Source organism: Bombus huntii, chromosome 4 (assembly GCF_024542735.1).
Source record: "Bombus huntii isolate Logan2020A chromosome 4, iyBomHunt1.1, whole genome shotgun sequence".
In the NCBI taxonomy this organism is placed as follows: Eukaryota; Metazoa; Arthropoda; class Insecta; order Hymenoptera; family Apidae; genus Bombus; species Bombus huntii.
In genome coordinates, this window is record NC_066241.1 from 18119593 (window position 1) to 18135371 (window position 15779).

The following is a 15779-nucleotide window of genomic DNA, read 5'->3' on the forward strand; positions in this document are numbered from 1 at the left end:
GATATGTCTCATATTTTATATACGTACATATGTTGGATATTCATATCGTGAATTTTGGTGTAGCTGAAAGAATGAACAAAAGATTACAATAACAAATGACATTGATTAACTGTTATAATTATAAATTATCATTGATTGCTATTTGTAATCGCTCGTTAATTTGTATATTTACATATTTGTTGCTGAAACATAGAACACTTGCTTTTTAACAATATAGATATTAGAATTAGATTTTTATGAATATCTTTTTCCAATTCATCATAAATTCCATTCAAGTATTGGAAAGTTCAAATCTGAGATTACAAATTCGCGCGTTCAATTTATATTTTAAAAAGACAACTTCATATTTATTGACTATGTTTACTCCATGAAGTTTTCAAATAACGCTGTTTTAATGTATTTCTATTTCTACCTTTCAATTTGTTATCTAAGAAATGAAATTGATATTTGTGTTAGCGTTATCTAACTTACCAACTATGTATGTAAATTAAACGATAGTGAACATATACGTTACGTATGTATATAACACGCAACTAAAAAGAATAGAAATCAGTTATATTTGTACTAATGTATTATTTTTGGATAAAACTCATTGTTAAACATTCATAGGAAATTGACTTATTATTAAATTATTAAATATTTTCGCAAAATTAATGATGACTTGAGCATGCAAATCTCCAGTTTCACGATAATCTTATAAAACTTAACAAGTTTAAGATAAGGTTTTATTTTCATTTTTCATTACTGATCTGCTATTAAAACTTTTAAAAATAACATGTCTAGCTTATATGTTTTGAGTATATGGGAACAAGAATAATTACATACGAACAAAATTATTTGATGAGAAATGCAAATGCAAATACCTTTAATTCAAGATGAAAAAACAAATTCATCTTGGTCAAGGTAATTAATCTATATTAAGATATTATGAAAATAATTTAAAAGAATCTTTGAATCTTTTTACAAGATTATTTTTGATGTTTGGCAATATAAGCTAAAATTATGAAGTAAATTTTAGGAAGGAGAGACAAAAATGGTTTCTATCATTATTATGTGGTACTTGTCTCATATATGCTACAAGAACATCTGTTCCTTTATTAATGCCAATTATAAGTAAAGAGAAACAATGGTCCAAACCAGATTCTGGAGTAATATTGTCTAGTTTTTTTTGGGGTTATACATTAACGCAAGTTGCTAGTGGTTATATTAGCGATAGAATTGGAGGACAAAAAGTATTATTGATCTCTGCTCTTGGATGGTCTATGACAACATTTTTTATGCCAGAAGTCATAGAACTCTTTTCAAAGGATGATAGTTCTGTGTTATTAGTAGCAGTAGTGAGAACGATAAATGGTGCATTCCAAGGTATTCTTATGAAATTACTAACATAAATAGCTAAAGTATGTAAAAGATGTTTGTTCTTTATATATATATTACAGGAATGCATTTCCCCAGTATGATTAGTTTAATAAGTCAACGATTGCACGAAACAGAAAGAGCCTCATTTTTTAGTTTATTAACATCAGGATCCGCTCTTGGCACATTACTCACTGGATCTTTAGGTTCCTATCTGTTGGAAAATTATAACTGGGTAGTAGTTTTCCAAACATTAGGTATATAAATGTATAATTATGTGTTATTTACACTAATATTAACAACGTTATTAATAAATTCACAGTGTGATTTAATTATACAAAAATATCTAATTTGTTATCTTAGGAGGTTTGAGCTTGGCATGGGCCGTGCTATTAAGTTACCATACCCTACCTTTTAAGGAAAAAGCAGCTTCTACTAAATCAGCTACTAACTACTCTTTGCCTTGGTTGAAGCTTTTAAAAAAACCTCCATTCTGGTAATCATTGTGCATGGGATCAATTTGAATTCAGTTATCATAAGTCACACAATTTCTGACACAAATCTTAATATAAAAAGTATATAAAGTTATATGGATTTATAAAAATATTATGATTACAAATTTATAGATGTATAAAGTTCACATATTAACTGTTATTTTCAGGTCATGTGTAATAGGTCATGCTTGTCAAAATAATTGTTTTTTTGTATTACTATCCTGGATGCCAATGTATTTTCATGATACATTTCCAGAAGTAAAGGTAATTAATTATTAGGTTGTCTTAAAAGTTTCTTTTGCTGTTTTATAAGGAAATAATAAATACACAACATTTTTTGTTTTATATTACTTTATTGAATCTTTAAACAAAATGGATCATACATAATTCAATAAAATTTTATAGCATTAGTTATATAACATATTAAAAATTCTCTTTGTTATATTTAGGGCTGGGTTGTAAACATGGTGCCATGGTTGTCTATGTTGCCTTGTACATTTTTTGGTAAAGCACTTTCTGAGAAGATAATAAAAGCAGGGTATTCCATCACAGTAACACGTAAAATAATCGAAACAATATGTTTTTTAACTGAAATTATAAGCTTATTATTTTTAGGTAAGTATAGGTATGTATAATAATATATGAAAAAATTAAATAGAGAAATTGATTTTAAAACAATTTCAGCAAAAGTGGAAACTTTTCAAAGTGCAATAATTTGTCTTGCGTTTATAATTGGCGGGTCAGGTTTTCATAATAATGCAATTGCAGTAAATCCTTCAGATCTTGCACCAAAACATTCCGGAAGTGTATTTGGATTAATGAACACTGTTGGTGCTATACCTGGTATATATAATCATAAATTTACTATTGCAGTAATAGGAAAGATGATAGTAAAAAAGATAATTTTCAGGATTTCTTGGAGTATACTTTTCTGGATATATATTACATGTAACGCACAGCTGGCCTGTTGTATTTATATTCATTGCTATAATAGATGCATTAGGATGTATAGTATATTTATTATTTGGTTCTGGTCAAGCAATTATATAAAATGACATCCAATTTATTGTTCTTTCAGTTTATTGTGAATACACCCTATCCTTAAAATTCGGTACAATTGTGTAAATTTTAATTATCTACGAATAAAACAATAACATTAATTAAGTTGTGTCAATATTGCGAGAAGTTTCGATAGTAATACAAAAAAACATTCGTGCATGGTTTATATGTATATCGGTTAATTAATAATTTGATTTTGTTTAAAATTCCATATCTTATACATGTTACGTTTAATTAATCATACTTATAAAAATTTTAAATATAGTAAATATCAATAATATAAATTTAAAAGGTTAGCACTGATTCAATATAAAATCATACCTAATGAAGGAATATAATAATAATGATTAAACGCGATATCTATGATATGTCTATGTATGATTTTTCAGAGTATAATACCAAAACATAACCGATTATAATTTCTAGAACGATAATTTTCTACCAATCGTTACACAATATTTTACAGAAATAAATGTTACCGTATTACGTCAAATATTGAAATGTTCTTTTAATTGACGATGAATAAAAACGTAGCCAATGTGATGGTTAGTAAGTATATGCGATTGCCACCTACATGAAAATGCCTCTTTATCAGAGATTGGAGCAGCAAGTGCCTGATGCCTTTTTTAACGCGAGCATGTGAACGGATCTCGAGACTCGACTTTTCGACTTGGAACATCTCGTGAGAATTAATGTACGCAGTAGAGACAATTGCAGAGGTGGAATTTTATTTTTAACGGGACGACCGTGTACTTGTTTAAGCGAGGTTTTTGATGAACGTGTGAGTTGTCCGTTGACGCTTGTCGTTTTCACCGATCATTCGGTCGTGCCTGCCTCTGCCTGCTGCCGCGAATGTGGATACTTCATAGTGTGCTGTACTGCTGCTGCCGCCGCTGTGCGTTTGAAGTGCTCCCTACGGCTGATCGCCTTTGGATTTTAACAAGTCCTTCACATTCGTGAACGCTTTGAAACTGGTTCGTTATTGTACCAGACCCCGCCGTGATTGTCACTTGATAGCAACACCCGAGGCGCCAAAGCTGTCCGCATCGGCGCTTTCTTTAGCCCAAGTGGTATCAATGTTGTCTGGCAATGGTGTGTAAGGAGAACGTGGTATCATGGTTTGGGAATCTGTCCAGGTAATAGAAATATTATCAGTTTCTTCCCTAACTAATGCCATATTCTCCTTGTTCGGAAATGGATTGTTATAGTTCTTTTATTCATAGCGCTTCTTTTCGTTTTCAACTATGACCTCTTCATCCTTACCAAATTTCGAACTAACCAAAAAGAACATTCCGCAATTTCATCTTAATTTTATGTCAGAAATTAACATGAATGTATTGGTAAATAAGAAATTATATGGATATTGATTTTCATTAATGTTTAATTTACCCTATTATCGATATATCACTTTTCTGTTTATTATACAGGAGTACCAAGTATGGTAGCAACTGTTTTCCTCTAATTTCGTGTGTATTCAAGATATTATAGTGAATTAATAATTAAATCTTCTTATATATATTTATCTTAAAATGATAAAATACTACATATATTTCATATTGTTATCAACAGTAGCATCATTTACTTTTCCTGTTGAATATGGATGTTAATAAAATCTTATAAAGCATATTATTAAAAATCTATATATTAAATACCATATTATAATAGATTGCGTGTATACTTTAATAAGGATTATAATCACATAGGCTGTAATTAAATTGTTATTCTGATACAATTTTATAATTTAGTTAATTATAGTTATAATAATGTTGAATAATCAATATTAATTTATTATATCATTTTATTAGATTATTTCTAACAAATAATATAATTGTCATTTTTATGAGAGAAAGTTTTAAAAGAATTATATATTTTAGCATTTTACGTATAAATATAAACAGTATAAATTATAAAATACTACAATTTAAAATTAATATATTTTCATTCACAGATAAAAAGTTATTCAGAATTAATTATTTTTGTTGATATTTTTGATAATATTTTGTAACAATATCCAATCATTTTCATTAACTATATACTTTTATGTTGATATTGCATAAATATATTTTTATATTTTTTAAGATATCAGTTACTTACTCAAAATTATTTCATGCTCATGACAAATATTTTATTACAAATAAAGAAAGAAATATTTGTGATTAGTTCATTATTATAAAAAAATATATTTCTATATGTGCAGTTATAAACGCATCGATGTCATGTGCACGTTACTAAACATGTGCCTGCCGTTTGAAGTACGATACCTTGGCACTTGTGTAGAGGATATTGGTAAACGGGACTACAATGATCTCCGTGACACGGAACATCATGCAAACAGTGCCACTGATCTTGCCGAGTTAACAACCTTAGGTGTGGCAGATAAACGCACACGAAGGAAACTTGCGCTCTACATGGCATTATTACATTCTTGTAATTATGCATGTGCTGTAATCTTGTACAAGAATTTGTCAAATTTTGATTACCAAGAAATCTCTAACCTATTAAATGGGACCACCTTTACACCGGATGATCAACCACTTGAAGAACTGCTCTTATTGTATACAATGGCTTTAAATCATCCAGCATTTACATATGAGCAGAAAAGTGTCTTCGGTAACATTTACATAAAGCTTCAAGAAGAAGAAGCTCGTCTGAATCTTTCAAAGTTAAATTCATCTTACAAACAAACACAAGTATGTATAATCTTCGTGTGTTGAATGCATTTATTTATTTATGTAATTTGTAATCTAACTAGTATTCTAAATATTGTCTAAATGTTTCATAATAAACTAAATGTTAATTTATATCTGTTTTAACAATAGGGTTGCGCGCCATGTATGAATACAAACGAAAGATTAATAGACACAGAGATGCAAGGCAGTTGTATGATGGCTCCACCACCAATGCAAACTTATCATGGTAGTTTATAATATGATATATGCGTACATATATGTATAATATATATAAATATTAATATTTTTTTACATTATCTGTAGGAGAAATGACAATGAGAAATAATACCATGGTAACTGGTGTTCCCCCTGGTCTTTCCATGCCTCCACCTGGATTATGCCTGCCAACTCCAGAACAAATGCCAATGGGATCAGGTGGTGCAACACAGTACCTTCACCTTGGCTTTCCATCAGTAAATCACATGCCACCATGGACAGGTCAGGTTATGATGGGGAATCAGCTGATGTATCACACTGGCGACATGTTGGCTTATCCACCTTCCCCCTTAGTCAGCCGTCAATCGTCACCATCCCAGTCTCGATCTCCTAGTCGCAGTAATTCCCCAATGGGTCGCAGAAATAATACAATGCCGCGCACCTCTTCACAAGTGACTCAGTCTACTTCGAATACCTTGACATCAACGAGTGCCTCTAACAGTCAAACAAGCATCTGCAGCTCAAATGCCAATTCCCTTCCACCACTTCCCACATTGGGTACGAACAGAAGTCATCCTAGTCAACCTCCATTGCTTCCATCACGCTCTGTTCCCTTGTCTATCAGCAGTTCTACTACTTTTTCACGACATAATAGCGTCGAGAATACTCCTTCTACCTTAATTCCGGCAGCACCTCAATCAAAACAACCTCCACCACCACGACTGCGATCTTCAATTTCTGGTGATTCATTACGAGAAACGTTAGGAAAAGAAATGCCAAATTTCAAAGGCAACTTGCAGAATTTTTCCCTCGACGAGGTGAGATAGTAAAGTTTTAAAATAGTTTATAATCACATAAAATATTTCATAATAAATTTTACTTTATATTTAGTATAAATATATAATAGAATATGTATGTACATTAATAAACATAATAATATGTGATATATTGTGCAGATCCGAAGAATGAGTGATGAGGACTTGAGGGAAATAGGATTAACACAAAATGCAGTAGGGCAATTACGAAGTATAGTTAAGAGTCAAACTACTAACGGCTTAAATCAAATTTCTACTGATAAAAAATTAGATAGTACTAGCAGCACAACACACACAGTTGTAGATTCAGTTGAAAATGAGGTAATAATTAATAATCTATACTTGATATATATTAATATATTGTTAACTTTCATTTAATCAGTGAAGGAAAATAGATGCATAACATAAAATTTTTATTCAGGCTATACCGGGAATGGAGATGTTGAATGATAATGGAAATCAAAGCAGTAAGTCAATGCCGTTACAGGAACAGCATCCAGCGATGCATCATCATCATAATCATGCAGCTACACCTAATTTACGGCGATATCCTATGCCACCGTTAGATCCTGCGCAAATACAAATGTATCCTGCTCCGCCACCGATGTATGCTGCACAAAATGCACCATGCTATGCCTGTCTTACATTACCTGTCGCTGGGGTACAAAATCGATATTCAAGGTAGGAAAGAAAGTGTACAATTATTAACATTTATCAAAGTTGATTTTTGAATTTTGAATTAACGATGTTAAAATATTTTAGGTGCAATGCTCAACACGTATATTGTTTAACACAATTACAAGCCTTGAGGTTAGATCCTGAAAACAGCAGGCATTGTTCACAGAGTAGTAGTTCTGATAGTACTGGTAGTAGATCTCCGCCAGAGACTCCTCCGGCAGCACCGTGGGTGAGCGGCAGTGAGAGCAATCCACCGCCAGTTACTGATCATCTTAGTTCTGCACCGGTACATTCTACAAGTGCAGTATCACATCCAGCATCCCAACAACCTATACAATCGGGCCCGGAAAGGCAACGTACTAGAAGAAATCAGACACATGTAATGCGTCATAAAAATCAAATGGTGAATGGCGGTGGGCCACCGAATCTTTCACAATGCGTTTCCTTTCCCACGCCACCTTCGCAGTCGCAGGTCACGTATCTGCCGCATGGTCATTTTCCGGCTTTGAGACCGAGTAGTGGTATTTATTCTAACTTCTCACATGGACCGTATGCAAGACCAGCTTATCCGACCACGTACCAACCGAATGGTGAAATGATGTACCAATATCCTGGACATCCATCCTCAGGAGGAACACCACCACCTCCACCGAATGCAGCCGCGACACCTGTTCAGGCACCGTATATGCCACCTACTCCGATTGTTACATATGCACCAGCTGCCGTCCCACCAACGAAAATTTCGTGCTATAATTGTGGCAGTAGTAGTCATCTTGCAGTTGACTGTAAAGATCAAACCATGGAAGATCTTACCAAAAAAGGTAACTTAAAATTTATATTTTTATGTAGAATGTTACTGTTTATAATTATACGCAAATAAAAGATGGGTAATGTACATAGGTCTTTTGCGATAAATAATATTTTTTCTCTTATTTTTACTTTCAGCTCAATACCGCTTAGATTACAGTATAATGAAACAACCTGGAGAGTGCCCAAATTCTGACAAGTGATCCCCTGCCGCGGACCATCCAGCAATTTATCATTATCATCATTACCGTAATTACTGTCACCATCACTGTCATTACTACTGTTACTACGATGCCGCCACAGCAATACAACCTAAATACCGTTCAAAAGATGACTGCTATCGCTCCTCATGCAAGTTTTCGGTGATTTTTGTAGACATCCCTTATATTCAGGATGACGATTTTTTAACCGAGGAAGTTTCGCGATTTGCGGTACCAGGTATACTTTTTACAAGTTCTTATTTATGATAGTAATTCTTAATTATGTAAAAAGATGTCGCGTCATGTACAAAGAGAAAACTGGGAGAAGCATAACGCAGAATGCTCTTATCTATGTTTTTAGAATACATTTTGAAAGGTTTGTGTTAGGTACTGACTCGTGTCTTACCAATGATACGTATGGACTACATATAAACACATATACATACATACTCACACACATTCACAGCACGCCTCAACCCAATTTCTCACTATTTCTCTAGTAACTAGCCATAAACGAAATACAAGAAAAAAGAACGCATTGTGCTCTGATTAGATGAAACTACCATGTTTGACTATATTTATCATTGATACTTTTACTTCTACTAGTACATCTACTATCACTATTACTACTATTACTATTAAAATATTACTATTACTTCTATTATCGCTACTGAGCCACATTTTTATGTATACATATTTTCTCAATTCTTACGTGCGCAATGTTTGAACGAGTGCAAAAGTGAATGATGACAACAGAGTAAAAAAAGATAAGATAAAAAGAGTAAAGGATGAATGCACATAAGAAAGAGAGAGAAAAGAAAACAGGAAAGAAGAAAAAAGGAAGAATGAAAGAACAACAAACCATAAGTGTTCGATCGTCTAGCTGCCTTTGCGCTCCTGTGTGTATAAAACTATAAATATACGCCGCTCATCACTCATTTATTAACTTATGAATAGTTAGTTAAATAACAATAATTCTCATCCTATTTATATAAATAGTCATGCAATCACGTGCAACTTAAGCAATTTTATACGAGTTTTATTGATCGCCCATCTTTTTTAAGTGTAAGCAATGCGTTATATACGTTTAAAATCTCGTTAGTAAGTAATAAACAAAAGAAAGAATAACGACTTGAATATGTACTAGTGTTAGGTATGAGTGGAGTGGCAATCTGCGTTGAACTCATCTTGTCAACAAGTTGCTACTGCATTTAAACCAATTCTTAATTAAACAAACACCGTTAGTGAGTGTCGATCTAATTCTATTAAAGTGTATAATTTGGTAAATCTTTGTCTAGTTCCCATACTTACGATGACTTATAATTTTTAATCGTAAGACTCTCATACTATGCATCTGATCTATATGAAATAGATCCTAGATATTTAAAATAGTAAGGACTGAAAAGATATAAAAACGAGTGAGAGTGAGTTTGATATGTGTGATTTTAAATACACATGCATTTAAAAACTTCCTTTCAGTAGCTTCTGGATATAAAGAATTCTCAGGTGTCTTTTTTTTTTTTTTTGGTTAGTAATGAATTATTTGGCAGCTAGTCAATAGCCACAAACATTTTGGGATTAATATTTTAGAGCTGTTATTTTGCAGTGATAAAAATTTGAAAAGAAGAGACAGTTCAGAGTTGATGATTTTCATGTTACCTTTGAATCTGATTTAACAATTTTATTAAGATGATGATAACTTGCTCTAATGGTATTGTTTTCACATATTATTGTATATAAAGTGAAAGTCGTTTTTTATTTCTAAACAATACTTTATTCAAATTCCAAAGAAAGCCAAAAATTAGTTGGGAAAAGTCGAAAAAATATTATTCATACTATATATATATTATAATCTTCAAACTTCTGTCAATTTTTTATAAGAAATTCGACTGTGTCGTAATTACTAGAGTCTGATTCGGTGTTTAGGTAACATTTATTAAAAGTGCCATTTTTGTTGAAACACCCAGTGTCTTCATACCGGTCTATTAAAAAAAAAAAAAATAAAGGTTGAGGTTTGTCTTGCCGTTAGCATTAGTCAATGATGATTTTTAAAAACTACCTGAGAAAAGTTTCGAAGTGGCTGTGACTGATGAAGAGTGTGTAAAATTCATATTAAAGCTCTATGAATATTTTTTTTTAATTCCATAATACAAAATAATCGAATCCTGGTATTCGCGAGTACTTTGTTTTTGAATTAATATCAGTTGTAATTGGCAGGTATTGCCTAAGCCAGATTTATGAAACACAAACAAACACATTTTTCTATTTTACATTTTAAATACAGATATGTTGCTTGACAAGAGCAAAAGAAAAATAGCGCAAAAATTTCGTGTGTTTGTATGTGATTCGTCTACGAAACAAAGGAGTCTGAGTTTACAACATATATTTAACAAAAATATTGTAAATCTCTCAATTGAATTTTTCTGATAAGGTCATCATTTGAGTCATAAATTTGAAATTTTCGTTCGCGGACAAATTTCGTTTTCGAAATTAAATATATTATTGAACTATTTTTAAATATAGGTCCAAATGAATGTGTTTGCATCTTGCTAAATAATAACAATTCATTGTTGACCAAATGGTATTATAGTCACGATTAGTCGTGCTAGAAGCAGAAGCAATAGTATTATAATTATTAAAATATAACACTTTATTGCTGTTTACTAACTGTTGACATTGATAATCAAGGGAATATGTTTTAGTATATCTCAGATGTATGTGTCATTGGCAATAAGATGAATGCGATATTTTTTCTCTTAACTGTTAAGCAATACTTCTTAGTATAACAACAGTACATGTTTTTAAAAGTGAATATTGTATAGTATTAGTGTTGTAAGCAGCAATAAGGGAGTTCTGTAATTTTGTTGCTAATCTGCAATTATATATAAAAGAGAAGGATCGTTTTAGCAATAATGTCATATTTAATGACATAATATATTACGTAGTTATTTAACAAAAAATTCTATTATAAAGAATGTAACCAAGGAATTGTCGTTTTCATTGCATCGACTACATTCATTTTAATGTATTTCATCAGTTTGATATGTTCGGTTGAAGCGATTGAAAATTTTATGGAAAATATGTATCTCCTAATTTTTGTTCTTATTTGAATTTTCTTAAGAATATTGTTGTTGATAATAATTAATCATCGTCGTGGAACGGTAAGGAATTAGTTTCATTAGCTATATCATTGTAGGAGGCTGTCTGTTTTGAATCAAGACTCCTTTGTTTAACAAGTACCGTTAAGTACGCATTTAAATTAATGAAACATGTACATAAGTGGCAGAAAGAAACCACTAAAAAAATTGTGCTTGATGCAATAAGTGCGTTATGTTGTTCAAGTTTGAAAAAAAGTTCAAATGCTCTTGATCAAATCAGTATTATACGGAAAAGAATCAAAAAGTCAAAGAATCATATCACTTGAACAGAAGCCGTAGAGCAAGAGCGTGAGAGATTAGTAGTAGTAATTACAATAAAACGATAATATTAGTATTAATTATAATAATTATATTAATGATAAATTATATGTATATATATTATATATTATATATGTGTATATATTATATATAATATGTATATATGTATATATATATATATATATTACTACATATATATATATACATAATAGAGATGTAAACTTTCTGGAAAGATTTGATCATTTTTCAAATGAGAACTCCTTTTGTTTTTAGGAAATGCAGACAAATATTTAAAAAAAAGGGAAAAACGAAGGAAAAAAAGTTAAAAAAACAAAAACGGCAAAAACATTGACTCGGATATTGTTGTACATCTTTAATACGTAATTTTGGTTGTTTTCTATAATAATTATTATCTCATACTTTAATTCTTAGTTTCAGCAATAACTGTTTGTGTTACTAATCTCTATTAGCACTTCTAGCTACTGTTCCTAGGTGTGTTTCTTTTCGCTTCAGTTAGAACTCACGATTATCTTTTCTCTTTCCTATACGAGTTTATTGATGAAATTAGACTAATGGTAACAATAAATTATAAAGTACAAGCAATTAGCCATCTTATATTATGAAAAGCAGTTCAAACGTCTCAAAGCTTGCGTTTCTGGTATATTAAAAAAAAAATGCAACACGTATATTTCATATCGTAATGAAATTTTAAAAAAACTTTCTCGACACTTTACATCTCTAATGTTAATTGAATAAAATAGGTTGTACTCAAGTGGAATTATAAAAAGTGAAAAAAGAATGTAAAAAAAGACTAGAGCCATGTGTATCTTTTTTTTGTCAAATATTTTTGGACATACAGGGGTGTAATTGGGCAGCGGTTAAGATTGTACAGAGAAAGTTAACAGAGGAGGTAGAAATGAAAAAAAATCTAACGAAATACACATACAGGTACATCTATTGTACAAACAGAAATACCCACATATACGTGTATATGCAGACATATATCAAGATACCGTCGGCATAGTGACTTAAAAAGCGCTTACAATTACGATGTATGTACATTTGCTGCGTTTTGTGACCGATGCTCGTTATACAATAATGTTTGCATGAGGTGATCGATGATTCGAAAAGTTTGCCCGACTACCGAGACTTACGAAGACAATACGTGCTTTGGACGAGAACGAAAATAAAATATAAAAAGTAAAAAAAAAAAAGTGGATAGAAAAATAGCGTGAAACACAAAACGCGATACATTATGGATGAGAGTTGCCATTTCAAAGAAATAGGAACGAGAAAAAGACGGAAATTGTGAAAAAATGAATCAAGCGGGGTAAAGCGTGCTGCTTAACGGTTAATGTATAAGTGTAATTATTATTATTTAAAGAAGAATACAAAGAAATAGAAAAATACAAAAAAATTTAGGAGGCATTCTGTGCAAAAGTGAAACTCATTCGGTTTTTGTAGTCGGTCGCTGATGTGAAAGGATCAAATTTTTCGACAAGTAATACTGTTATTGTGGTACCATAAAAAGTGTAATGGGTCAAAACACACAAAAAAACAACAAATTTGAAAATGAAAAAAAATCTGTACGAGGGTGTGTGCCGCTCTACGTCATGTACATAAGAATCGGTGCGAAAGAGGAAGAATGTATGATACGTAAGTATGTATGATATATAGTGTGATAGGGGAAAGAAGATTTACATACAAATATGTGATGTGTATATACACATTATATATATACATACATATATGGAAATATTGAGATATATTTGTAAATTCTGTTATTTGAATGCATTATAAATATTTTAACCTCCTGTAATGAAATATTTAATAAAAAACGTTACCAACCAATCCGTCTACACTTTTAGCCGTTGTGTTTAGGATACGAGCGTCTTATGAAATTGTACTTTCATTTATATGCGATAGTACAAAGAAAAGCTGTGTAAATAGACACGCTTCTGTAGAGCAGTTACGATTACTTTGCGATATTACCGACAATTATTATCAAATTTGTAACTCTTTGAACAGTAACATTGTTTAATACACATGATTTCTTTACTAACATGCGATTATAAGACACGATAGGACGTAATGCCATTTGTAAATAAATCGAGAAACTGGTTAAAGTATACTCTTAGTCTATTCTGAAAAATGTGATGAGAATCTAGCATTTAATTATAGATGCACCGCTTAATTCGTTTGTATAAAGTATAATATAGTTTAAATTCAGATTCGATTGAATAGTACAAGATACGCCAAGATTATTATTTTAAAAGATACGTTGAAGTAAACTTTATAAAAATGTTGCTTTTTTATATACATACATACATTTCTTGAGACTTCTATATAATGTTCACACAGCAGGAGCGAATCCACAAAAAAAAAAAGAAATAAAAAGAAAGAATCTAATTGTAAAAGGTCTAAATCTTTCTTAGAAAGTTAAACGAAGTGATCCGATGCATTGCATTTGCCGGATGGGTAATATATAACGATAATTACATATTGTGTGCTGTAGACAAAAATTATAGTAATTTGTAATACAAATGAATTGAAGTAAATAAAAATAAATTAAATGTATTTTTTAATGTCGTTAAAAGCAAAACTAATAAAATATTCCGCATAATAATTATTAAATAACTAACGATTCAAGTTGTTTTGACAACCTACATTTGTTTCATTGCAAAAGATTATTTTTACAGCTTGCCGTGTTTGTGCAATCGAAGAGGGAATATAATAAGCAATTTTGTTCTTTTAACAACATATTTTGTTCTTTTCTATTTAAATATTATGACCACCTATTTAAATTACGATTGATAAAAGGTAGAAAATTCGTATGAATATACGTACATACGTATGTTGGATTTCTTTGCTGAAATTTGTTAAATTCGACATTTCCAGTACAATCGATCCACAGGACTTCCGTTATGTAAGAATGTGCATGTATGGTAAACTAAGCGGTATAGATACCGCATTATAGTTCTACATAAAATAGATTTTTATTTATTTTGCGTTACGTAGACATTTTTACTATTATGTTTTCATATCCTTGATTTTTCCATATTAGGACAAACTTTTGTAAAACTATGTAAATGGATTAAATGAGGCACTACAAACGATAATAACAGAAAAAATTAGATCAATTTTATCTAGGGACGTATATCTTATATTGAATGTAATTCGTGCAATATGTTTGTGTTAAGGTTTTATTATAAGCATATCGTAACGAATGATTTCATATATATATATATATATATATATATATATATATATATATATATATCGTAATAAATGATTTGTTTCAGTTATAATAATACTTAATATGCTTGTATCCATTACGCGTTATCGACATCTACACGGATGTGGTGTGGCGCATCCGGAGAAGTTCGTTAAATTATTACACAAGATCCTGCATATGTTGTGATATGAATTAATTGAATAAACGATACTGGAAAAATGTTTTGTTCGAATAATGAATACATAATTCCATTATACGTATGTATGTTCCCCGCAGATACATAATCCGCGTGTTGTAGAACGATGTCAGATATCCTTGACTTTAACTACTATTTCGGCATGTGATCGAAGTTGCAAGGGCGTGATGAAGAAACGATAATCACGTTTGAGAAGTCTGACAATGTAATCGGAGATATTAAATACAGAAGAATGCCTATATTGCATCAGGGACGCGTATAAAACGGTAGTTGAACGATTATGCTATGAACGAGATAAGGACGACAGGAAGCTGTACAAAATACTTTAATGTCTGGTCATTCTCTCGTGGCATTCCATCGCAATCAGACGCATACCGAAACATCCCATCTATTTTTCCCTCATCATATTTATTCCTATACTTCTAACTCTGTTTTTAATTCTGTTTTATCCTACATATCTGCACGTATCCCTTTTTGCAGAATACTCTCGTCTGACTAACCGAACTATTCCATGTCCATCTATCTGTCGGAACGTGTTCGAAGGGTCGAAGTAGAGAAAGAAGATCGAAGTAGATGGACCTCGAGAGAGGAGAGAGAATCATTTTCTCCGGTATCTATTGTAGGGATCGCATAAGCTC

At 31.3% G+C, this 15779-nt stretch overlaps 2 protein-coding genes and 1 long non-coding RNA gene across 4 annotated transcripts; 2 read left to right on the top strand and 1 right to left on the bottom strand.

Annotated features, from left to right (window-relative positions):
- Positions 1-349: 349 nt before the first annotated feature.
- On the top strand, positions 350-2912 carry LOC126864487 (solute carrier family 17 member 9). Its single transcript, XM_050615893.1, has 8 exons — positions 350-903; positions 1019-1365; positions 1440-1613; positions 1720-1852; positions 2018-2114; positions 2300-2465; positions 2535-2693; positions 2761-2912. Exons 1-8 carry the CDS (start codon positions 848-850, stop codon positions 2898-2900), a joined length of 1272 nt encoding a protein of 423 aa, XP_050471850.1. The 5' UTR covers positions 350-847; the 3' UTR covers positions 2901-2912.
- Positions 2415-3476, bottom strand: LOC126864500 (uncharacterized). 2 transcript variants are annotated; one of them, XR_007689201.1, is made up of 3 exons: positions 3231-3476; positions 2797-2986; positions 2415-2690 (listed from the first exon to the last, which is right to left on the bottom strand). It is a non-coding gene; the product is annotated as an uncharacterized LOC126864500 (long non-coding RNA). The 2 variants fall into 2 exon arrangements; XR_007689202.1 differs by having other exon boundaries at positions 2778-2986.
- An 8-nt stretch (positions 3477-3484) lies between these two features.
- Positions 3485-14111, top strand: LOC126864479 (zinc finger CCHC domain-containing protein 2). The gene is made up of 8 exons (XM_050615855.1): positions 3485-4045; positions 5107-5599; positions 5729-5825; positions 5903-6612; positions 6751-6930; positions 7031-7290; positions 7372-8108; positions 8233-14111. The coding sequence occupies exons 1-8, from the start codon at positions 3999-4001 to the stop codon at positions 8295-8297; spliced, it is 2589 nt and encodes an 862-aa protein (XP_050471812.1). The 5' UTR covers positions 3485-3998; the 3' UTR covers positions 8298-14111.
- The last annotated feature ends 1668 nt before the right edge of the window (positions 14112-15779 follow it).